This window comes from Barbatula barbatula (genome assembly GCF_947034865.1).
Source record: "Barbatula barbatula genome assembly, chromosome: 9".
Taxonomy (NCBI): Eukaryota; Metazoa; Chordata; class Actinopteri; order Cypriniformes; family Nemacheilidae; genus Barbatula; species Barbatula barbatula.
In genome coordinates this window covers 21,411,202-21,434,891 of record NC_136772.1, presented here as the reverse complement: position 1 = coordinate 21,434,891, position 23,690 = coordinate 21,411,202, and the positions used below count along the sequence as shown (strand labels likewise).

The following is a 23,690-nucleotide window of genomic DNA, read 5'->3' as shown; positions in this document are numbered from 1 at the left end:
CTTTCATCAGTAGAACATAAAGAAAGATATTTTGAGAAAAGTGTCAGTGACTTTGTGTTCATACATCAATAAAAGTCGATGGGGTGTAATGTTGTTGGTTACACGCATTCTTCAAAATATCCGTTTTTGATTTGTAGAAAAGAAAATCATTCAGACTGAAAAGAATGTTCATTTTTGTGTGAGCTGTCCCTTCAAATAAACAGCTTCAGCGAGTCTTTTAAGTAAAAAATTTATTAAAAAGTATTTTGTCCACAGTAGTTAAGGCTTTGGCACCTAAAACACAAACATAAAACAGTATACACCCATAATCTGAATTCCATCCAAACTCAAAGACAAAAGGGATAAATAAAGAAAAAATTTACTTCATTAAAACAGTGCTTTCCTTTGTTTCCGTGCGGACACAAAGGCCACAGATTTTAACCAACCAATCAGATTAAAAAGGGGTGAATATTACATCATAAGAAAGATGCCTACAAGGCACAAACGTTTTCATTGTAAGACAGTGCTTATTTTGGAGAAAATCACTAATATCACTGACAAAATACAAACTCACAAAATGTATATAAAAAACACTGAAATCAGACACCAGGCAATAATACTGAAAAACAAAGGCAAGAAGTGTTGATTCCAGAAGGACCTTGCACAAAACTTGATGCGTATGGACGGTAAACGCTCATTATTAATGGATTACCTCTAAACAGACAGAGATAAAGAATCACCCAATCGGAAGAGGCGTGATGTCACAGATGTGGGCGGCAGGGTGGAAGCAGCAGGACAGAGTTTGCAGTGTGAGTGAAGAGTAGGACACCGAGGGAGCTAATAACAGTCTCTGTGGGCCATGTCCTCTCCGAAATTGACCAAAACGAATATGCACATTTCTTCTTAAGGACTCTGGGCATCTGCTAGCAGGTCTGGTCTAAGGCACTCAATAGGACATTGGATGTTCTGTAGGAAAAAAGTCAAACTTACATGTTAGCCAAATACAAACCGGCTGAATGTTGAATCATAATTGACCATAATATACTCTTCTACTGTATATTCCTGGATTTGCTCAATTCACTTGTGCTTATTATTGCATAAAAAGTTGATCAATCTTTTATCAAAATATATCGTAAGTATTACTTCCTTTTTGGCTGTCACTGATGCTTTTTTCAACTTTTTCGCTCTACCCACCTGTTTCTATACTGGCAATGCTCACTTTTACCAACAAAATCAATTGCCAATAGATAAAGACACGACATAAATACTTAATACCTTAAAGTAAAACAACACGTTGCATAGTAAATATTCACGAATGCTAAAGGGATACTAGAAAACCCCCCAGATTAATGTAATTCTTCTCTTCAGTTTGGGATGCCAAATGTCAACAAAGCCTCACTAGTTTGCGTAGGGCGTTCTCTCTGTAGCGGTCGAAGACATCTGTGCGCACTGGAGGCTGAATAAGGTCCACATCAACTTCAGCACCAGGCCTACGGCAACTCTCACAACGCCAGCCCTGAAAAACACAGCATGGTTTTAAACAACCTTCTTACACAGGAGTGAATTGTGTAATAAAAGCCCAATGCGTGATGTCTTTACACTAATACAAGTACACAAATGAATCAGAAAATTCAATTCAATTGGCATCTGCACGAGAACAATTCTAGACCTTTACTCAAAACATGTGTAAACTTTAAAACTATTATCATTAACCTAGTCTTACTGACATCATAATGACATTCAGTCATTATGACATTCCTTTATGACATTCTTTCATACGCAGAACACAAAAGAAGATATTTTGAAAAAGGTTGGTAACCGAACAGCACTGGCATCCCCGCCCTTCACTTCTATTGTATGGACACAAAACCAATGCAAGTGAATGGGGGCCGGTTGACAACATTCTTCAAAATATCTTCTGTTGTGTTCTGCGGAAGAAAGAACGGGTTTGAAATGACAAGAGGGTAAGTAAATATGTGCTTTCCTGCTTGTAAGTTGCTTTGGATAAAAGTCCCCTACCAAATGAATAAATGTAACGTAAATGATGACAGAATTTTTATTTTGAGGTGAATGATCACCTAAAACGTCTGGCCACATACCCAGACACAGAAAACAAGCAGCAAACCAGAATGAAGGTTTTATGTTACCTGTTGTCCTCCATAACAGGTGCAGGTGCAGATGGCTCCGAGATACTCCTTCTGCCACTGGATGCCAACCTGATACACCTTTCCATCATCATAGCAGGTGGACTCATCTAAAGCAGACCACACACAAGTCAGTTACACAACCACACACCCTGATTTGAAAAACAATCATAACGTTTCTTAAACTTACGGGGTTCACACTTAAATTCTCCTTTGCCATTGCCCAGACAGGTACAGCTCATCATGTGACCGTTCTCAGCATGACGGTCCCACTTTTCGCCAATTCTGTAGTTGTGGCCGTTGTCATGACACCACTCTGCATATTGAAAATGTCATTTTTTTGTGTTATACACTGTGTGAATATTTCAAGTCCTTCGTACATCAAGACACTTGAGCAACAGTGAACTTGTTCTCAGTGGGTTCATCCTTCACACACACAATGCTTCATTCATACGGTGGTTGCAGCACACGGTTAGCTTCTCTCAGAGTTTGATATCGTCTGGTAAGTAGTTGACGATATAAATCTGAGATGTACTTTAAGCCACCTCGTCATGTTTGGTGACTTCAACAAACATGCTGGCACGGACAACAGTTTGCACAAAGATACATGAAAAACATCAAATAATGGCAAACTGTTGCCGATGTTAGTGTAAGGTGTGGTGTTAGCGTGCAGCAGCGCTCTTCATTCACTCACTGGATGAATCACATCTGAAATGGCCACTGCCGAGACCGAGACACTTGCACCAGAGTTTAAAGCCCGTCTCTGACATGCGTTCCCACTCCGCGCCCACCTCTTGGTAGGTGGCGGTGAATGTATCGTAACACACATCCCTGCTTGTAGGAATCCCTCCAGCACCAGGAACTAAATCATATGAACGTAAGAATAAGAATATATGCTGTTCAGCACAGAAATACTTTAAAGAACAACCTCAGCTATTTATAGCTGTAGAGACATTCATATTGGGAAGCTTTACCGCTGTTTCCGACAGTCACAACGTCTTCCAAAACTTTTTGTTTTTGATCTCCATTGACAGACTCCACAACAACGTTATAGGAGGCACCAGAGGTGAGACCGATCAGTGTGGCGCTATTAGATGTGCCAGGTAGACGCATCTGAGGAGGAAAGAGAACACGAGAGAGAAAGATACCGTATGAAGTGACGAATAATAGCTGTAAATTGTATTATATAGAACCATCTCTACTTGGATATTTGTATCAGTCCTAATCTCTATTATTATGAGTACTCATGTCAGACATGAATCCAGTCTTCCTAAACCAACATTCTTATTGGTTCCTGTCAAAGGAAAATAGTTCCATTTTTCTAAAATGTAGAATTGTAACAGGTCGACCGTCTGGTGTACAAGCATCTAACAACCACAAACATATCACTTCAACTACAGTCTCAGATCTTAACTCACCTGGAAAGTCTTCTCATTAATCTCTGTGATGGGACTGCAGGACACAACATACTCCGAAGTGTGCGGCACAGGCTGCCAAATGATTGTGGTCTGGGTCTGAGATTCCTGTGGCAGGTTTGTCTCGTTGTAAAGGTCTAAGAAGGGGAATCCTGGTTCAGGACCCTCGTTCACCTTTACCACTGGAACTCTCTGGCCGTCGGCCCCCGGCAGGGGGATGTAGACCAGGGGTTTGTGCTGGTTTGCTGCGTGCTGGCCATTGTTGCCCAGGTTGAAGCTCTGATATTCGGTGTAGATATGTTGGCCCTGCTGCCCCAGCGTTATGTCTCTGTTTGGCCCCAACACATGCACGTGGTTGTTGAAGTTGTCATTGTCTTCTGGGACGTCCAGGATTTCATGAAGGGGTCGGCTGGGTTCGGGCAACTGGGAGGGCGGCAGTAGACTTTGCACTTCTTACAAAGAAACGTGTTAGAGAAAAGCAGTGAGTGATGCACTTTTTGGCCACAGGAAGGCACTGTAAGTACTTTCAATTTGTAACGGAAAATTCACAAATGCACTTACGGGTTTTTGCCTTTCCAACCAGCGGAGTGCTTCTCTGAGCGCCATTTAAAGCAACAATTCTGATGACGTATTCAGTGTTTGGTTTCAAACCTGCATGTGACCACGAACACAACAATAAAAACAACAGAGATGATTAACTGGCACAGTCGCTGTGGAATTAACTGTGTGCAGAGACGGAGACATTTTGAGAGCTAGATAACCAAGAAACAATACCAGAGATAACAGCAAAGGTCGTGCCAGCCAGAGGTCTAGGAGTCAACTCCTTTGGAATATCTCGACGCTCCTCATACGTGATGTAATATCCTGTGATGGTGCTCCGTGGAGGCTCCCAGGTGAAGGAGATGGTGGTGGGGGTCAGAGAGGTGAATTGTATATTGGTCGGAGGGCTTATAACTGGTTTGGCTGGAAACAAAACATATTCACATTATATGTGTTTGGTACTCAAATGTATGGTTTGAATTGCTTTGGAGATCAGCCTTTTCTATATGCATAAATGTATATTAAATCAAAACTGCACATACTTGTGGTAGCTGTAAGGGTGAACGGCTCACTGCGTGCATTTCCATTCAGAGTAAAGATATTGATCTTATAGTTGGTTCCTGGCTCCAGACCTGCAAAAGACAAACATTTCACGTCATTCATTCTCATCCTAATAAGTAGTCATGTGCCAAGCATGACACTGTAGTGACACTAGAGCCATAGGAAAGAGATGTACCTGTAATCGTATATGTGCGTGAATCAGGTTCGACGATTCTCTGAACAGGCTTATGGCCGCCAATAGTGGGCGTGGCTTCTACGAGAAATCCGGAGATAGTTTCGATCTTAGAGCGCCAGGTAAGGGTGATGGAGGAATCTTTCACGTTGGATATACGAACACGACGAGGTGGGCTGATGTCTGTGAAAATAAGATCTTATTTGAGCGTCGGCCAGCAGATAAAGCAATCTGATTGCTTGGTTTGAGGGAAGATGTCTTACTGTCAGGTGTCGTGACTTCTCCTTTAACACGTTGGCTGGTGAGGGAATCCTTTACACCATAAACCTCTACTTCATAGTCGGTGCCAGGCTATAAACGCACATGAGCGTGGGAAACGTTTAGAAAACATGCTTCGTGGATGTAACATAATTCCACGAACCAATCTGGTAAATGCATCAATCTTTGATATATCCATTGAGCAAAGTGACAAGGAAGGCATAATGTATGAGGTTTGCCTGATGGAGATTGAAGCGTTGACTCAAAAATGTAAATTCTTTCATCATTTATTCACCCTCGTGTCATTTCAAAGCTGCATAACTGGCTTTCTTTGGCAGAACACAAAATCAGATATTTTGAAGAATGTTGGGTAACCGAACAACATTGGGCCTCATTGACTTCCATTGCATGAACACAAAACCACTGAGACATTTCTCGAAATATCTTCTTTTGTGATCCACATGCAAGTTTTGAACCATATAAGGGTTCATAAATGATGACATAATTTTAATACTTGCTTCAGCCTATAACTGGGTTTAAAAGTCAAGGCTAGAGGTTAGCAAGGCCAAAGTACAGCTGTTTCAATAATTTCTTAAACATTAAATCCCCCAGTGCTCCTACTTTCAAGCTAATTTTCGACATGGGAAAAGCACGACAAAGCTTGCAAAGTGAAACTCCTCCGCAAAAAGAATCAGGATGGGTTTAAAGGGATTCGCCACAGCATGACTATCATCAGTGAGGTAAAGTTCTGTAGTGTGAAAGGGTTATTTACCATGAGTGTATTGGCGTGGAACTCTGTGGAGTCAGGGGCGATGCTGACCTCCTTAGTGGGGCCACTCTTACTCTTGGGGGTGATGGCCACGCGGTAACCTGTCAGCTTGGCGCTGGAAGAAGGCCAGGAGACGGTGAAGGATGTTGGCCTCACTTGGGAGAAGACCAAACTGGTGGGTCCAGGAATAGCTACAGGAAAAAAAGAACATTAACAAGTCAGAAATTATATTTGGATGTAGCTGTTCCAAATGGTTTTAAAGGGGTACTTCACCCAAAAATAAATTCTGAAATCATGTATTCATCCTCATGTCATTCCAAACTGGTATGACTTTCTTTCTGCTGCAGGACAAAAAGAAGATATTTTGAAGAATGTTTGTAACCAAACAATACTGGATTTTTGACTGCAACTGTATGGACATTCAAAACCACATCTTCTTTTGCTTTTCACAGAAGATATAGGTTTTAAAGACATGAGGGTAAATAAATCATGACAAAAAGTTTATTTTTTTGGTGAACTATCCCTTTAAGGATGTTAGTACGTGGTTGCTAGGGTGTTCTCAGTTCGGACGATTTCCTAAGAAGGCACCAATTATTAATGAATTAATATACATTTTTAATTGTATTGTTAGAATTGTTATGGTAAAAAAAGCCTGTTGGTGAATCTGAAGAACAGTTGTTCAATACCTGTTGTCTGCGTGGCCACCAGAGGAGTGCTGGGGGTCCGGTCATGCAGAGCAATGACTTTAACCGTGTACTCTGTGCCCGGTCTGAGGCCATAAATCACTGCAGATTCATCTTCTCCCCGCGGGGCGGGGAACAGCTCTCTCTCGCCCTCTTCTGGACTGTAGTATAACACTCTGTATGAGGACACCACGCCATCAGGACTGTCCCAGGAGATACGCATGGAGGTGGAGTCCACGTCAGTGAAGCTTAGGTCTTTAGGTTTGTCCACAGCTGAGAAAGAGAAATATTTAATATATCTATATTTCATATTTCAACTTCATCTGGAAATCAGGCAAGGTGTTTATTTCTCAGTTTGAACACCTACTTGTGACCACGGTTTCGACCAATGGGGGGCTTTCTCCGTCCTGACCGAGCGCGTAAACGCTGACCGTGTACTCAGCTGTCGGCATCAAGCCAGAAAACGTCATTTCAGTCTGGTCTGCAATTGCACATAAAAAACACATCTTTTGAACCCATGTGTTGACATTACCAAATTTTGTATAGCAATGTACAAAAGACAGAATAGAGCACCTGGAGCCACCACTTCAGAGAAAACAGGTCCCTGTCCATTTAGTGGCGTTCCTGTGACACGATACCCCGAGATGGGACCTGCTGCTGGACTCCAGCGTACAGTAATAGTGTTGTCCTTAATGTCAGTCACCTCCATCTCGGATGGAGAGTCAATATCTATAAAGAAAACAAGGGTTTATTTTAACGTTTCTCATGGTGCCCTTTCCCCAGAATCCATTTCATGACCGGAAATGAACAGTGGATCAGCAAAGATCGGAATGATGCATTGCACCGGTACCTGTTCTGTGAATAACATGAATGGGGGTGCTGGAGGCAGGACTGTCCCCTCTGCCTGTCACGGCATATACGGTGATGGTGTAATCTGTGCCAGAACGGAGACCTTCAATGGTGGCAGTAGATTGTGAGCCAGGGACAGTAAATTCCTGAGGAGCATCAAAACCTCCTGGATGGGGAAAACGACAACACAATTTAGGAAAAATGACGGTCAGATGTTTGTTGCATTAAGCAAGAGTGTTACGCACTTATTCGTTTTTGCATTTTTGTGTTCAAGTATAACTTAAGCATGACTATGAGACATAAGTTTGCATTTAAAGCAAATGATCTGTGTGACTCAAATGGACTTATGGATGTGAATGCATGATTTCGAACACATGTATTAAGACAAAAAATCTTGTTTAATATTTTATCTGCATATTTATTCATTTAACTCATTAAATGTTATTAAAGACACAAATATTTGTTTCTTTGTTTTTGGAAGTTTTTCAGTGAACTAAATTAAAAAAAGAATTCTTCACCTGACTCTCCATGTGTGATCCTGTAGTACCTCACAGTGACAGAGGGGGCGTCCCAGCGAACGGTGATGCTGGTTGGTGTTGAGGAGATAACTTCCAGATCGGTTGGGGCGTCAGAAACTACCAAACACACAGCGACAGTAAGAAACAATCCGAATAAAATCTACAGTCACCCAAAGCAGGATGTGATGTAACAGGAAGCCATTTTAAAATCAATCATACTGGTAGATTGAGTTCCGGTCAGTGGCAGGCTCTGACGGCTTCCGCTGACAGCAAAGATGCTGATGCTGTACTCCGTCTCCGGGTTCAGGCCCATGAGAGTGAAGTGGCTTCTCGACGGGGGCAGTCTCTCCTCTTTGACACGCCCTCCGCTGGTCTTCTGGTAGCTGATAAGATATCCTGAGATTACGGCTCGAGGAGCCTGCCAGCGCACGGTGAAAGAGTTGGTGCCGATATCAGAAAACTGGAGGGAGACCGGAGAATCCAGGACTGTGGAGTAAAAATATGATACGAAACTTAGTCCAGACGGTTAGATGAGAACTAAAAGATGCAGGTTGACACATAATGCATCCATCTCACCTGTTCTCCGAGTGCCAATGACAGGTGAGCTCGTTCTACCCTCAGAGACACACTGCACACTCACCAGGTACTCAGTGTTGGGCACTAGATCTAAAATGAAAATAAAGACTTAATAGTGGACACTATTACTAATTAGACAACTATGGAAAAATTGTGCTGATACGTACTGTAAAGAATGATGAAATCTGCGTTTCCCATCACAATCTGCTCGACGGTGTCATCGTCGTCATTGGCTGGGTGATAGTGGACGATGTAGCGTTCAATATCAGAGGATTTTTGCACCTTAGGGTGTTTCCAAGTTACCCTCATGCTGTCTGCTTTCACTCCATCGAATGATAAATCAGATGGGGCAGGGACGGCTGTAGATGTAAAACAAGATTTTGTCAGATTTTTCCCCAGTCGGCAGCAGTGCGGTTTGTGAACACCGCATCATAAAGAGATCAAGATGTGAACATGTTAAACCTTGGCTTAAAAGTCGCTGGTAAAGGAAAGAGTGGGAAAACCTCCTGAGAAGTCAGATCAACAATCTGTATATGAGACAGTAGTAGACATCACACAGACTGATGCCATGTGCTTCTACACGTCGGTTTTCTCCATTACAACAAAAAAGAGCACTGAAACTACCCCCAGCTACTCATTTTTCCTCAATCGGCTTTTAAATGAGGATATGGCTCCCATATGTATTATAAGACAAAGAAATATTGCCATAATAAAAAAATAAATGTTGTATGAAGGCAAAGACAGAAGTAAGCCAGGGGTGTGAAGTTCACAAGCCACATTTCTAATACATGAAACGGGTTTAAAACTTTTACCTGTCTGCTGAGTAATGATGGTGGGCTCGCTCTCGCCATTTTCCGTTATGGTGGTGATGGTGATGTCATAATCAATCCCGGGCTCCAGTCCGTGCACGGTATAAAACCCTTTCGTGGGCTCCACATATTCAACAAGAATTGGAAGACTGTCTCCAGCAGCCAACACAGTGATGCGGTACCCTGTGACAGCCGTGGCGTTCACAGGCTTCCAGGTGAGGCCGATGGTGGAGTCAGTGACGTTGATAAAGTTAAGGTCAGTTATTTTGGGCACATCTGGAGACGGAAAGTGCCAGAAGCCCAATACAGACACAGAGGAGATGGGTTAGTCATCTATTTCAATAAATAGATCCTTCATGGTTCATATTGTGAGCGATACTGAACCACGGCTTTGCATTTGTGATGTGAGAAAAGCACGATCACAAATTTATGAGTAATGTTAAAACTTTAGTGTCAAAACCTGATCAAAAATGTGAAATGAAAAAGCTTTGGATGCCCGGTTTGTCAACATTAAAAGCACAGATGAAAATATTGTGAATATTTTGTTCATCTGTTGGTTTGGGAGACTTGTAATGATGACAGAAGAAACATGTCACACGTGTGGTTGATTCACTTTTGTTTTGACACAAATATTGAAAGCAACGTGTATTCAGACAACTACACGAATGTTGCCTTTGTTTAATGTCTCACACAAAATTGACATTAAATCAATTAAAAATATATATTTATTTTATTATTTAGATGAACATGGATGAACAGATGAACGTGATAATGGATACTTTGACTCATTTAATGTATAAAGAGGTTTTACACCTACCTGCAGTCACAGTGGTGGAGACAGGAACGCTCTCCATGTCGTCCTTCACAGTAAACACGCTGACATTGTACTCCACGCCTGGACTCAGGTTATCCAAAGTGCACGAGGTCTGTCCTGCCTTTACAAACTCCTCCAGTGAGTTCCCCTCCTGCCCGTTGGTGGGGGTGCAAGTCACTCTGTAGCCCGTGATGTCTGATAAGAGCAAGCAGTACATTAGTCAATATGTGACCTAAAGAAATCATAATGTTGTATAGCAGGCATAGGAATGGAAGTCCCACCTTCTAATTTAAACAATTAGAAATGTCATTTGCTAACGTTCTTCCAAATATCTTTCTTTGACATTTATACAGATTTGAAACAATTCGGGGGGACTAATTCATAAAAGAATTGTAATTTTTGGGTTAAGTATCTCTTTAAAGAACCTTGATTAATTTTCATTAAATAAAAGATGACATCAAATGCATTATCACTTTATCAATAAGCAAGCATGTTTTAGATTCAGGAACAATATCAGCGTGTCTTTCAAGTACTTGTCGTCAGTGAAAGTACGGTGCTGACCTGGAGTTTTGGCATCGTTCCATTGAACGATCAGCTCTCCTGTGTTTGGGTTGGACTCCAGGTTCAGGTCAGTGGGTGGAGAAAGAGCTACAGATAGACATCATGAGACAGCTGAAACTTCTCTCTCACATTCTCAGATATTAATTCAACGTTTGACTCAACAGAAGTTGAACAGCTGTTATTCACACTTACGGGTGACCACACGTCGAGTGATGGGGCTGCCGTGATGACGGCCGTTGATGACTGGCTGCACGCTGTAAGTGTACTCAACTCCAGGGGTCAGGCCTGAGAAGAAGATGCTACCAGACTCGGAGGTCACGTCTTGGGGAGCTTCTCCACCTTGACTGGGCCTCACGCTCAACTACAGAACAGAATAAGTACTGTTAAGTGCCAGTTGCCGTAAAAGAGGAACTGCTTCCTTTTTGGTGTGATTTTTTTCCTGATTTCAAATATATTATTGGAAATGAAGGTGATTTTGTTCTTTTCTCGTTCAAGACACTGTATATTACAAGAATAGAAATATCAAAGGCATATAGAGTTGACTTTAAATAAAAAAGAGACTAAGAGTCTATATAGTGATCAAGGGAAAAGTGTGTTGAATGTGAAAAATCATATTGTAAGATGAGACTTGAACTGTTTATTTCCTTCACATGTGTCGTATATCACCCAATAAAGCCAAAAAGGAAGACCTCAATACCTTGTAAGCAATTCTAGGCGCAGGGGTCCAGGTGATGATGATGGCAGTGTCTGTGACATCAGTCCTGAAGACAGGAGCACTTCCCATTGGTTGAACTGAAAGGCAGAAAAAACATCAATTGCTTTAATACTTCATTGATTTGAATCATTATCTGCTCTCAGGACAAAGAACTGTGTCTAAACTACAACATGTATGCTACTAATCATATATTCGGGTTTCTTACATTCAAGCGCAAACTAAACATTATAGACATTTATGTTTCACTGATGAAGTGGAGTCAGTAACGTTGATAAAGTTAAGGTCGGTTATTTTGGGCACATCTGGAGACGGAAAGTGCCAGAAGCCCAATACAGACACAGAGGAGATGGGTTAGTCTAATCTAATGTCTAACCAAAATGGACATTAAATAAATTTAAAAAATATATTTATTTCATTACTCAGATGAACATATACAGTATATGGGAAGACACATATGGATTAAATCAAATATTGAAACGGTTACCACACACATGTTTTTATAGTTCATGCAATTTATGAATAAGAACAGAAATAATATGAAAGTGATCATTTAAAAAAATATTTCCCCCCAAACTGTAACATTTCGTCTGTGATAATGGATACTTTGACTCATTTAATGTATAAAGAGGTTTTACACCTACCTGCAGTCACAGTGGTGGAGACAGGAACGCTCTCCATGTCGTCCTTCACAGTAAACACGCTGACATTGTACTCCACGCCTGGACTCAGGTTATCCAAAGTGCACGAGGTCTGTCCTGCCTTTACAAACTCCTCCAGTGAGTTCCCCTCCTGCCCGTTGGTGGGGTTGGAAGTCACTCTGTAGCCTGTGATGTCTGATAAGAGCAAGCAGTACATTAGTCAATATGTGACCTAAAGAAATCATAATGTTATATAGCAGGCATAGGAATGGAAGTCCCACCTTCTAATTTAAACAGCCAATCAAAATGAATAGAAATGATGTCATTTTCACAATAGAATGCTCAGGTTCATTGCTTGAATCAGCCAAAAATCATTTTATATTGTCGACATATCGCTGCTGTCTTTTTGAAACCTTGTATATTGCATATGAATTTAAGGAAGCAAACCAGTTCTAGGCCACCTTTGACTTAGTCGATATCTTAGAAATGTCATTTGCTAACGTTGTTCCAAATATCTTTCTTTGTGTTCAACAGAACAAAGACATTTATACAGGTTTGAAACACCTTGGGGGGACTAATTTATGACAGAATTGTCACTTTTGGTTGGAGTATCCCTTCAAAGAAACTAGATTTAGTTTCATTAAATAAAAGATGACATCAAATGCATTATCACTTTATCAATAAGCAAGCATGTTTTAGATTCAGGAACAATATCAGCGTGTCTTTCAAGTACTTGTCGTCAGTGAAAGTACGGTGCTGACCTGGAGTTTTGGCATCGTTCCATTGAACGATCAGCTCTCCTGTGTTTGGGTTGGACTCCAGGTTCAGGTCAGTGGGTGGAGAAAGAGCTACAGATAGACATCATGAGACAGCTGAAACTTCTCTCTCACATTCTCAGATATTAATTCAACGTTTGACTCAATAGAAGTTGAACAGGTGTTATTCACACTTACGGGTGACCACACGTCGAGTGATGGGGCTGCCGTGATGATGGCCGTTGATGACTGGCTGCACGCTGTAAGTGTACTCAACTCCAGGGGTCAGGCCTGAGAAGAAGATACTACCAGACTCGGAGGTCACGTCTTGGGGAGCTTCTCCACCTTGACTGGGCCTCACGCTCAACTACAGAACAGAATAAGTACTGTTAAGTGCCAGTTGCCGTAAAAGAGGAACTGCTTCCTTTTTGGTGTGATTTGTTTCCTGATTTAAAATATATTATGGAAATTAATGTGATTTTGTTTTTTTCTCGTTCAAGACACTGTATATTACAAGAATAGAAATATCAAAGGCATATAGAGTTGACTTTAAATAAAAAAGAGACTAAGAGTCTATATAGTGATCAAGGGAAAACTGTGTTGAATGTGAAAAATCAAATTGTAAGATGAGACTTGAACTGTTTCTTTCCTTCACATGTGTCGTATATCATCCAATAAAGCCAAAAAGGAAGACCTCAATACCTTGTAAGCAATTCTAGGCGCAGGGGTCCAGGTGATGATGATGGCGGTGTCTGTGACATCAGTCCTGAAGACAGGAGCACTTCCCATTGGTTGAACTGAAAGGCAGAAAAAACATCAATTGCTTTAATACTTCATTGATTTGAATCATTTTCTGCTCTCAGGATAAAGAACTGTGTCTTAACTACAACATGTATGCTACTAATCATATATTCTGGTTTCTTACATTCAAGCGCAAACTAAACATTATAGACATTTATGTTTCACTGATGAAGTTCTCCTCCCTTCTCATGCAAAACAACCTCCTGGACAGCAATCAGTCTGGTTTCAAGAGCGATCATTCCACACAGACTGCACTGCTCTCAGTCATCAAAGCCCTGAGACTGGCAAAAGCATCATCCATGTCATCTGTGCTCATCCTACTGGATCTGTCTGCTGCTTTTGACACTGTGAATCATCACATCCTCCTGTCTTCTCTCAGTGCTATGGGTGTCTCTGGAATGGCGTTGCAATGGTTCGAGTCCTACCTCTCGGTTAGGTCATTTAGAGTATCCTGGAGAGATGAGGTCTCCACATCCCAACAGCTCAACACCGGGGAGCCACAGGGCTCAGTGCTTGGACCGCTACTCTTCTCCATTTACATGACATCCCTCGATTCGGTCATTCAGAAGCATGGCTTCTCCTATCAATGCTATGCGGATGACACACAACTCTACCTGTCATTTCAACCGGACGATCCGACGGTCTCTGCTCGCATTGCGGCATGCCTGAGTGACATCTCGCTTTGGATGAAGGATCATCACCTGCAGCTGAACCTTGCAAAAACGGAACTGCTTGTGATCCCAGCCAACCCAAAGATTCACCACAACTGTGCCATTCAACTAGGCTCATCAGCTATTTCACCGTCCAGCACAGCCAGAAACCTGGGGGTGATAATCGATGATCGGCTTAACCTCACAAGTCATGTTGCTAGCACCACCCAGTCCTGTAGATTCATCCTCTACAACATTAGGAAAATTAGACCTTTCCTATCAGAGCACTCTACGCAATTCCTGGTCCAGGCTATTGTCTTGTCCAAACTGGATTATAGCAATGCACTTCTGGCTGGACTTCCTGCTTGCACAATCAAACCTCTCCAGATAATCCAGAATGCGCGGCAAGAGTGCTCTTCAATGAACGAAGAGAGCGCATGTAGCTCGGCTCTTCATCAGGTTACACTGGCTCCCTGTTGCTGCCTGCAAAAAGTTCAAAGCTATGCTACTGGCCTACAAGACCACCACAGGGTCAACACCATCGTATCTTCAGTCGCTAATGCAGACCTATGTTCCTGCCAGATCCATGTGGTCTGCAAAGGAACAACGACTAGTGGTACCATCCCAAAAAGGAAAATAGTCACTCTCCCGTACCTTCTCTGGATCTTTTCCACATTGGTGGAATGATCTACTGCTGCTACAAGATCAGCAGACTCTGTTGCCATCTTTAAAAAACGCCTGAAAATGCATCTCTTGTGTCAACACGTCACTGATTGATTTAACCCAATTCTTTTCCCTTTCTTTCTTCTTACTTCTTCTTATTCAACAAAATAAAATACTTAAAAAAATACTAACCTCACTATTCTTAGCTTTGTATATTGTGCCAGGCTTTAATGGACTAGTTTTGATGCACTAATGTATTTTGTTGCCTATGTTGTTATAATTGCTTCCAATGTTTCCTCATCTGTAAATCGCTTTGGATAAAAGCGTCTGCTAAATGACTAAATGTAAATGACTAAATGTAAATGACTAAATGTAAATTACTAACTGTAAATGACTAAATGTAGATGACTAAATGTAAATTACTAAATGTAAATTACTAACTGTAAATGACTAAATGTAGATGACTAAATGTAAATTACTAAATGTAAATGACTAAATGTAAATGACTAAATGTAAATTACTAACTGTAAATGACTAAATGTAAATGACTAAATGTAAATGACTAAATGTAAATTACTAACTGTAAATGACTAAATGTAGATGACTAAATGTAAATTACTAAATGTAAATGACTAAATGTAAATGACTAAATGTAAATCAATTACTGAAATGATTACAACACACATGTTCCCTTTCTGTCGGTCTCTCGACGTTGTGTCGAAGCCGACAGATGGGGTTCGCCCTTGAGAACCAATCGTCTCTGACTATTTTGAAAAGGCCAATGAAATTGGCGAATGAAATTTGCATGCCGGGCTCCGCCCCCGGATATCCGGGTATAAAAGGGGAGCCGGCGTGCTCATTCATTCACCTTTTGTTCTTCGGAGCCTTCGCATCTGATGACATTCTTCGAATTGCCGATTTCTACGACGCGGTGCAGCGGAGATTCCCCTGGGCGTCCTGGCAGTTCCTGAGGTATTTTTCTAAAAGAGCAATTTCCTCAGCGTGGCATTGCCCGCTGATCTCTTGGGTGCAGTACACTCATCGAGGACGGGGACGGACACGGTGGTTGCCGCAAGTGTTCGGGGGTCCGATCACTGTGGCAGCCTCGTGGATTCGTCCTGCCCGCACGGCGCGCGGATGGCTATTCAGACGTTGCGTCACTGCGCGCGGATGGCTAGTCAGACGTTGCGTCACTGCGGGCGGACGGCTATTCAGACGTTGCGTCACGTTGGCTACGTTCTGTCAAGAGCAAGCCACCACCTCGTTTGCTTCCCGTTCTGTGACCGCAGCGGCTACGGCCCTGCCGTCAGCGGCGGCGAGCAGCGAGGGTGATGTGGGGATTATCGTGAGCGTTAATCCGTCAGCCGGTCGGCTCGCGGACCGCTCGCGCCCCGTCTCGCTTGTTTAGCAGGTCCCCAAGGATGGTCCTAAGCCATCTTATTCCTCAGCCACGCGCTCGGACACGAGCCGTGGAGATGAGGTGTCTCTTGCAACATCGGAGCGCGACCTGCTGGCATCAGACTCTGGCGATTCCCTGAAGCTCCCACCCTCGGGAGGTCGAGCACAGGTGAGAGCAGACGTCAAGATGTCAGCCATGCTCGCTCGGACCGCCGTGAGCGTCGGGTTGCGGTGCAGCCCTGGTGCTCGCGGCTGGGTACTCGCACATTGGGCCCGGCTCAAGTGCCAAGTTTTACCGAGCTGCATAAGGAGTTCAGTAAGACCTGGAGCGTCCCTTTCGGCGCGCTTCCGTCTAGCTGACTCTATCGCCCTCTCTTCCCTCGGGGCGGGGAGGCAGCTAGGGACTATGTCAATGCACCCTGGGTGGAGCATGCAGTCGCGGGTATCCGCAGACGGCGGCCACCTGGGGGGCTTGACCTAGACTCACCGTCCAGGGCATGTAAGGTCTCAACATCTCTGGTGTTGAGGCTGGCAGTGCCGTGGACCAAGCTGCCTCCACTCTTACGCATGGCCTTCCTGCAGGCCAGGGCGCTAAAGAGAGCCCCACGGGGTAAGACCGACCCAAGTAGTGCCGCCGCCGACTGGCCCTCCGGGGACCGCGGTGGCAGCGCAGGCTGGGTCGGACGATGTCCACATCAGTGGCCCGGAAAGATGCCTCGGACCCAATCTTGCGCAGGGGGGCGATGTCGAGAAAGGCCACTTTCCCGACTCCCCTCTCGCAAGGTCGGCTGATTGGTGGCGCTGTCAAGGACTGCTCCAGCAGCCTTTTGACAGTGTAGAAACAGACCGGCCTGCTGTGACCCGGCCGCCTTTCGGCCGTCGAGGTCTCGCACGTGGTCTGCCCCCAGCAGCCCTGGCCTTCTCCAGCGTCGACTCCGGTTCTGGTGCCCCCGCAGGTGGCCCCCCGGAGGAGGACGTCAAGAGAAGGACCACCTAGAGAGATTGAACCATCGGGCCCGACCCAGCCTGGGTTGCTGGATGGTCGGACTGGGGCGGTCCCTGCCGCGTCCCAAACACCTTCTGGGCCCCTTCGGGGGCCTAGTGCCCGCCTTCTCACAAGGAGAGGTCTCTCTCTGGGTCCCACTTGCAGCCGCTCTCACCCTCTGAAAAATGGTGTTCGGCAACTCGACGTTGCGTCGTGGCGGCACGCAATGACGAGTATAAAGCAGCCCTCAGCACTCTCGCTTCGACGGTGCGTCGAGCTGCGCCATCGCCTGGCAGGTGATTTAGCGGAGCCGTTCCCCCCGGGGAGAACAGCACTGCTAGTCATTGAACCAACCCCCGCGGGTTGATGAAGTAGATCGCAGCCCCCCCTGTGAGGTCTCTGGGTGCTTGGTTAGCATTTCAAACCATCACGGTGGCTGGGAGTGTGGTCCGTCTCGGCATTCGATCCAGCTCGCCAGACCTCCGCCGGACTTCAGGCATCCTCTTACCTCAGCAGAGGCAGGGATGTTCCTGTGCTCCAGGCCGGGGCTGCCACCCCTCTGGCGAAGGCGATCGAACCGTCCCCTCGGCCGAGATGTCCAGTGGCTTCGACAGCCGCACTTCATCATCCCCAAAACCAGGGGTCGCTGCATACCTTGAGCAGCACCTTGCAAGGGTGCCGTTCGGGAGGCGCAGAAGCGCGTCCTGGTGTCTGTCAGACGCCAGGAGTGGTTCATGACAACTGACCGCATACTCTCATGTACAGTTCCCTCGGCACTGTCGAGGGGCTGGCATGTCAGTAAATGGGTCAGCCGGGAAAAAGAGAGCAGCTCTCCCTGGCGCGGAGCTCCCCCTTTTCCTGGTAGAGAACTCAACACTGTCTCCATGACGGCGTGCTCGCTCACGAGCACGCACAGTCAGTGCTGAGCTGCTTGAACTTTCAGGCAGCAGCCAGCGGTCCCCTGAAATCAGTTTCAGAGGCTCCTGGGCATGGTGTCCTCGGGGGTGGCCTGTCCCCCTCGGGTTGACGCACATGGGACCGCGACAGCACTGACTACAGAGATGAGTTCCCTGGAGAGCGTGGCGCACCGGCAGTAGGCGTATCGTCATTACACCTGCTGCCGTCGCATCCTAACCCTGAGCAGGTCTTGAGGCCGGTCGTGGAACGACAGACGCCTCCCTACGGGGTGCGGGTGCGGTGTGCAATGGGCGCGCAGTGTCGGGTCGCTGGACGGGCCCCCGCCTGCGTTGGCAGATCACTGCCTTCAAGTTGCTAGCTGTCCTGCTTGCACTGATGAGGCTCCGGCCTCTCGTGCAGAGCCAGCATACTGGCCCGGACAGCACGACCGGCGTAGCGTACTAAACCTCAGGGTGGCACTCGCTCGCTGCAGTCATCGCAACTCGCCCAAAACGCCTCCTCCCGTGGAGACAGCAGGTGGCAAAGCCCCTGCAGGTCACATGCCCACCGGGTGTCCTGAACCAGACAGCCAAGCGCTCTCTCGTCAGTTGACACCCCGTGGGAAGTGATGACTCCACCCCTGCGGGCTGGCCTGGGTGTGGTTTGGGCGGGCACAGGGGGACCTGTCGCCTCCCTGAACACCACCCAGTACCGCTGGGCATTCCTTGGACGAGGACCCCCTCGACACGGAGGCCCTAGCGCGCAGCCTCCAGTGGAGACAGCAGGTGGCAAAGCCCCTGCAGGTCACATGACCACCGGATGTCCTGAACCAGACAGCCAAGCGCTCTCTCGTCAGTTGACGCCTCGTGGGAAGTGACGACTCCACCCCTGGTGGAGACAGCAGGTGGCAAGGCCCCTGCAGGTCACACGCCACCGGGTGTCCTGAACCAGACAGCCAAGCGCTCTCTCGTCAGTTGACACCCCGTGGGAAGTGATGACTCCACCCCTGCGGGCTGGCCTGGGTGTGGTTTGGGCGGGCACAGGGGGACCTGTCGCCTCCCTGAACACCACCCAGTACCGCTGGGCATTCCTTGGACGAGGACCCCCTCGACACGGAGGCCCTAGCGCGCAGCCTCCAGTGGAGACAGCAGGTGGCAAAGCCCCTGCAGGTCACATAACCACCGGGTGTCCTGAACCAGACAGCCAAGCGCTCTCTCATCAGTTGACACCTCGTGCGAAGTGACGACTCCACCACTGCGGCCGGCTTGGGTGTGGTTTGGGCGGGCACAGGTGGACCTGTTGCCTCCCTGAACACCCCCCAGTGCCGCTGGGCACTCCCTGGTCGAGGCTCCCCCCTCGACACGGAGGCCCTAGCGCGCAGCTGGCCGCGGGACAAGCGGAACTACGCTTCCCCCCAGTGAGCTTCATTGCGCAGGTCCTGTGCAAGGTCTGGGAAGGGAGTATCAAGTGCTGCTAGTTGCGCCTTACGGGCCCAACTACACTTGGTCCTCGGAGCTGATACTCCTGACGACAACTCCCCCTGGCCAAATCCCCTGACGAAGGGCCTACTCGCAGGGGATGGACACGTTGTGGCGTTCGAGCCGGACCTCTGGGTCTGGCTCCTGGATGGGACGAGGAGTTCCTGGATGACCTACCCCCCTCAGTGGTGGAGACTGTCACTCAGGCAAGGGCCATGCCCACAAGGCTGGATGCCTTTAAGTGGCGCCCCTTCTCGTCCTGGTGCTCTTCTCGAGGAGAAGACCCGCGGAATTGCTCGCTCAGGAACGTGCTGTCCTATTGCAGGAGAGGCTGGGGAGTAATCTCCCCTTCCACATTGGAACGTGGGTACCCGCTGTCGCGGCTATCACGTACCAGTTGCTGGTGAGCCTCTGGGGCGGCATGACCTGATTATTAGGTTCCTCTAGGGCGCGAGGGGCTAACGCCTCGTCCGCGCCCCGTACCCTCTTGGGACCTTAAGGTGGACCTGTGGGTCCCCTTTTTTCGGGCCCTGCCGAGAGCCCCTTCCTCGTTCTGCGAGGGGGGTTGGCTCTCCTGCTGGGGCTCGAGTCCATCCAGAGGGTGAGGCACCTGCAAGCATTCCGTGTCCACCGACTGCCAAAATTCAGGCCCGGTGACTCTCACGTGATCCTGAGACCCCGGCCAACTTACGTGCCCAAAGTTCCGCCGCCCCCCTTTTGGGAACTAGGTGGTGAACTTGCAGGCGCTCCCACACCGGGAGAAAGACCCAACCTGTACGTGGGGTGTCCAGTAAGCGCATTGCGCCTCTACTTGAACCACACAGAGGGCTTCAAGGCCCTGAGCAGCTCTTGTCTGTTATGGAGGTCAGCAACGGGAGTGCTGTATCCGAGGAGAGTTGTAGCGCTGGGTCGCACACGCCGTCACTACGGCGTGCCGATCCTAGCCCGTGCCCATTTGAGTGACGGTACACTCCGCTCGGGGTGTGACCTCCTCGTGGGCATCGGCTTAGTGCGCCTCTCTGGCAGACATCTGTAGAGCTGCGGGTTGGGCTACGCTATACCTCGCAGAGGCTTACAACCTCCGTGGGGAGTCGGCAGCTCGAGTCTTGCCAGCAGGTGAGACCAGCAGTCGTGGGGCGTACGCCTGCGCATAGCGCCATTCCCCTTCTGAGGTGGACCAGTGCGCTATGGGCTGCCTCCCTTCTTTCCCCAAGGGTGAAGAATAGGCAGTCCGTCCATCCATCAATAGCACTCAGGGCGGCGGGCTCGGCGGAGCAGCCCTGCCGCCTATGGCCGGGTATCAAGCTGAGTTATTACATATAGCTCTAACCGGACCTAGTGCCCCACACGTAGTAACCCCCCACTAGGGTGGTTCCGTCTGAGATGTCGTCATGAGATGGTTCCCCGCGTGGCAACCCATGACCTCCCCAGGTGGACATCCACCTTGCGGCATTCCGCACATACCTCCCATGAGTTCTCCCCTATTTGGTGAGACCATGTTGGTGTCTCCACTGTATTCCCCCCTAGGGTGGGAAGTGGTCTCCGTAGCGCACGTCCTCATTGAAGGAACAGCGCTTACCCAGTAGCCCTACGACTGGATGGCCCTCGCCAATGGGGCCGTCTGAGTTGGCAGAGGGCAGGGGCTACTCATCTTTGCCAAAAGCTCTGGGAGCCCCTGCCTGCCCACTGGAAGGTTACAAATTTCGCGATAGCGCTCACGTGTGGCTCGCCCAGGCCGGTCAACGTCGCTTCGCTAGAGATTGTGACGCGGCTAGTGCCGTGGCGTTTTCCATAGGAACCCCATCTGTCGGCTTCGACACAACGTCGAGAGACCGACAGAAAGGGAACGTCCCGGTTACGTATGTAACCTCTGTTCCCTGATGGAGGGAACAAGACGTTGTGTCCTTCTTGCCACGACAATAGCCGTCCGCTGCAGCAGTCACGAGATGCTCTCAGGCTCCTCAGCACAAAAGGTGAATGAATGAGCACGCCGGCTCCCCTTTTATACCCGGATATCCGGGGGCGGAGCCCGGCATGCAAATTTCATTCGCCAATTTCATTGGCCTTTTCAAAATAGTCAGAGACGATTGGTTCTCAAGGGCGAACCCCATCTGTCGGCTTCGACACAACGTCTTGTTCCCTCCATCAGGGAACAGAGGTTACATACGTAACCGGGACGTTTTTTATAGTTCATGCACTTTATGAATAAGAACAGAAATAATATGAAAGTGATCATTTAAAAAAATATTTCCCCCCAAACTGTAACATTTCGTCTGTGATAATGGATACTTTGACTCATTTAATGTATAAAGAGGTTTTACACCTACCTGCAGTCACAGTGGTGGAGACAGGAACGCTCTCCATGTCGTCCTTCACAGTAAACACGCTGACATTGTACTCCACGCCTGGACTCAGGTTATCCAAAGTGCACGAGGTCTGTCCTGCCTTTACAAACTCCTCCAGTGAGTTCCCCTCCTGCCCGTTGGTGGGGTTGGAAGTCACTCTGTAGCCAGTGATGTCTGATAAGAGCAAGCAGTACATTAGTCAATATGTGACCTAAAGAAATCATAATGTTGTATAGCATGATGTCATTTTCACAATAGAATGCTCAGGTTCATTGCTTGAATCAGCCAAAAATCATTTTATATTGTTGACATATCGCTGCTGTCTTTTTGAAACCTTGTATATTGCATATGAATTTAGGGAATCAAACCAGTTCTAGGGCACCTTTGACTTAGTCGATATCTTAGAAATGTCATTTGCTAACGTTCTTCCAAATATCTTTCTTTGTGTTCAACAGAACAAAGACATTTATACAGGTTTGAAACACCTTGGGGGGACTAATTTATGACAGAATTGTCATTTTTGGTTGGAGTATCCCTTCAAAGAAACTAGATTTAGTTTCATTAAATAAAAGATGACATCAAATGCATTATCACTTTATCAATAAGCAAGCATGTTTTAGAACAATATCAGCGTGTCTTTCAAGTACTTGTCGTCAGTGAAAGTACGGTGCTGACCTGGAGTTTTGGCATCGTTCCATTGAACGATCAGCTCTCCTGTGTTTGGGTTGGACTCCAGGTTCAGGTCAGTGGGTGGAGAAAGGGCTACAGATAGACATCATGAGACAGCTGAAACTTCTCTCTCACATTCTCAGATATTAATTCAACGTTTGACTCCATAGAAGTTGAACAGGTGTTATTCACACTCACGGGTGACCACACGTCGAGTGATGGGGCTGCCGTGATGACGGCCGTTGATGACTGGCTGCACGCTGTAAGTGTACTCAACTCCAGGGGTCAGGCCTGAGAAGAAGATACTACCAGACTCGGAGGTCACGTCTTGGGGGGCTTCTCCACCTTGACTGGGCCTCACGCTCAACTACAGAACAGAATAAGTACGGTTGAGTGCCAGTTGCCATAAAAGAGGAACTGCTTCATTTTTGGTGTGATTTGTTTCCTGATTTAAAAGATATTATTGGAAATTAATGTGATTTTGTTCTTTTCTCGTTCAAGACACTGTATATTACAAGAATAGAAATATCAAAGGCATATAGAGTTGACTTTAAATAAAAAAGAGACTAAGAGTCTACATAGTGATCAAGGGAAAACTGTGTTGAATGTGAAAAATCATATTGTAAGATGAGACTTGAGCTGTTTCTTTCCTTCACATGTGTCGTATATCATCCAATAAAGCCAAAAATGAAGACCTCATTACCTTGTAAGCAATTCTAGGCGCAGGGGTCCAGGTGATGATGATGGCGGTGTCTGTGACATCCGTCCTGAAGACAGGAACACTTCCCATTGGTTGAACTGAAAGGCAGAAAAAAACATCAATTGCTTTAATACTTCATTGATTTGAATCATTATCTGCTCTCAGGACAAAGAACTGTGTCTTAACTACAACATGCATGCTACTAATCATATATTCAGGTTTCTTAAATTCAAGCGCAAACTAAACATTATAGACATTTATGTTTCACTGATGAAGTGGAGTCAGTGACGTTGATAAAGTTAAGGTCAGTTATTTTGGGCACATCTGGAGACGAAAAGTGCCAGAAGC

At 46.4% G+C, this 23,690-nt stretch overlaps 1 protein-coding gene across 2 annotated transcripts in view; it reads right to left on the bottom strand.

The window, feature by feature from the left end:
- Positions 1–219: 219 nt before the first annotated feature.
- Positions 220–23,690, bottom strand: part of fn1a (fibronectin 1a) — a 43,205-nt gene continuing 19,734 nt past the window's right edge. The window contains exons 29-62 of one of the 2 annotated variants that reach the window (XM_079463557.1): positions 23,346–23,440; positions 22,841–23,009; positions 22,649–22,735; positions 21,956–22,147; positions 13,459–13,553; positions 12,955–13,123; positions 12,763–12,849; positions 12,005–12,196; positions 11,346–11,440; positions 10,841–11,009; positions 10,649–10,735; positions 10,091–10,282; positions 9,277–9,549; positions 8,632–8,823; positions 8,465–8,554; positions 8,108–8,374; positions 7,889–8,005; positions 7,372–7,536; positions 7,095–7,250; positions 6,889–7,002; positions 6,525–6,794; positions 5,842–6,029; positions 5,075–5,162; positions 4,815–4,994; positions 4,621–4,710; positions 4,313–4,501; positions 4,100–4,189; positions 3,542–3,990; positions 3,098–3,236; positions 2,818–2,985; positions 2,314–2,439; positions 2,127–2,233; positions 1,379–1,495; positions 220–945 (exon numbers count right to left, since the gene is read on the bottom strand). In XM_079463557.1, the coding sequence (XP_079319683.1) occupies positions 883–945; positions 1,379–1,495; positions 2,127–2,233; positions 2,314–2,439; positions 2,818–2,985; positions 3,098–3,236; positions 3,542–3,990; positions 4,100–4,189; positions 4,313–4,501; positions 4,621–4,710; positions 4,815–4,994; positions 5,075–5,162; positions 5,842–6,029; positions 6,525–6,794; positions 6,889–7,002; positions 7,095–7,250; positions 7,372–7,536; positions 7,889–8,005; positions 8,108–8,374; positions 8,465–8,554; positions 8,632–8,823; positions 9,277–9,549; positions 10,091–10,282; positions 10,649–10,735; positions 10,841–11,009; positions 11,346–11,440; positions 12,005–12,196; positions 12,763–12,849; positions 12,955–13,123; positions 13,459–13,553; positions 21,956–22,147; positions 22,649–22,735; positions 22,841–23,009; positions 23,346–23,440 (5,267 nt within the window). In that variant the 3' untranslated portion in view covers positions 220–882. The remainder of the gene's footprint in view (positions 946–1,378; positions 1,496–2,126; positions 2,234–2,313; positions 2,440–2,817; positions 2,986–3,097; positions 3,237–3,541; positions 3,991–4,099; positions 4,190–4,312; positions 4,502–4,620; positions 4,711–4,814; positions 4,995–5,074; positions 5,163–5,841; positions 6,030–6,524; positions 6,795–6,888; positions 7,003–7,094; positions 7,251–7,371; positions 7,537–7,888; positions 8,006–8,107; positions 8,375–8,464; positions 8,555–8,631; positions 8,824–9,276; positions 9,550–10,090; positions 10,283–10,648; positions 10,736–10,840; positions 11,010–11,345; positions 11,441–12,004; positions 12,197–12,762; positions 12,850–12,954; positions 13,124–13,458; positions 13,554–21,955; positions 22,148–22,648; positions 22,736–22,840; positions 23,010–23,345; positions 23,441–23,690) is intronic. The other variant, XM_079463558.1, reaches the window with a different exon arrangement.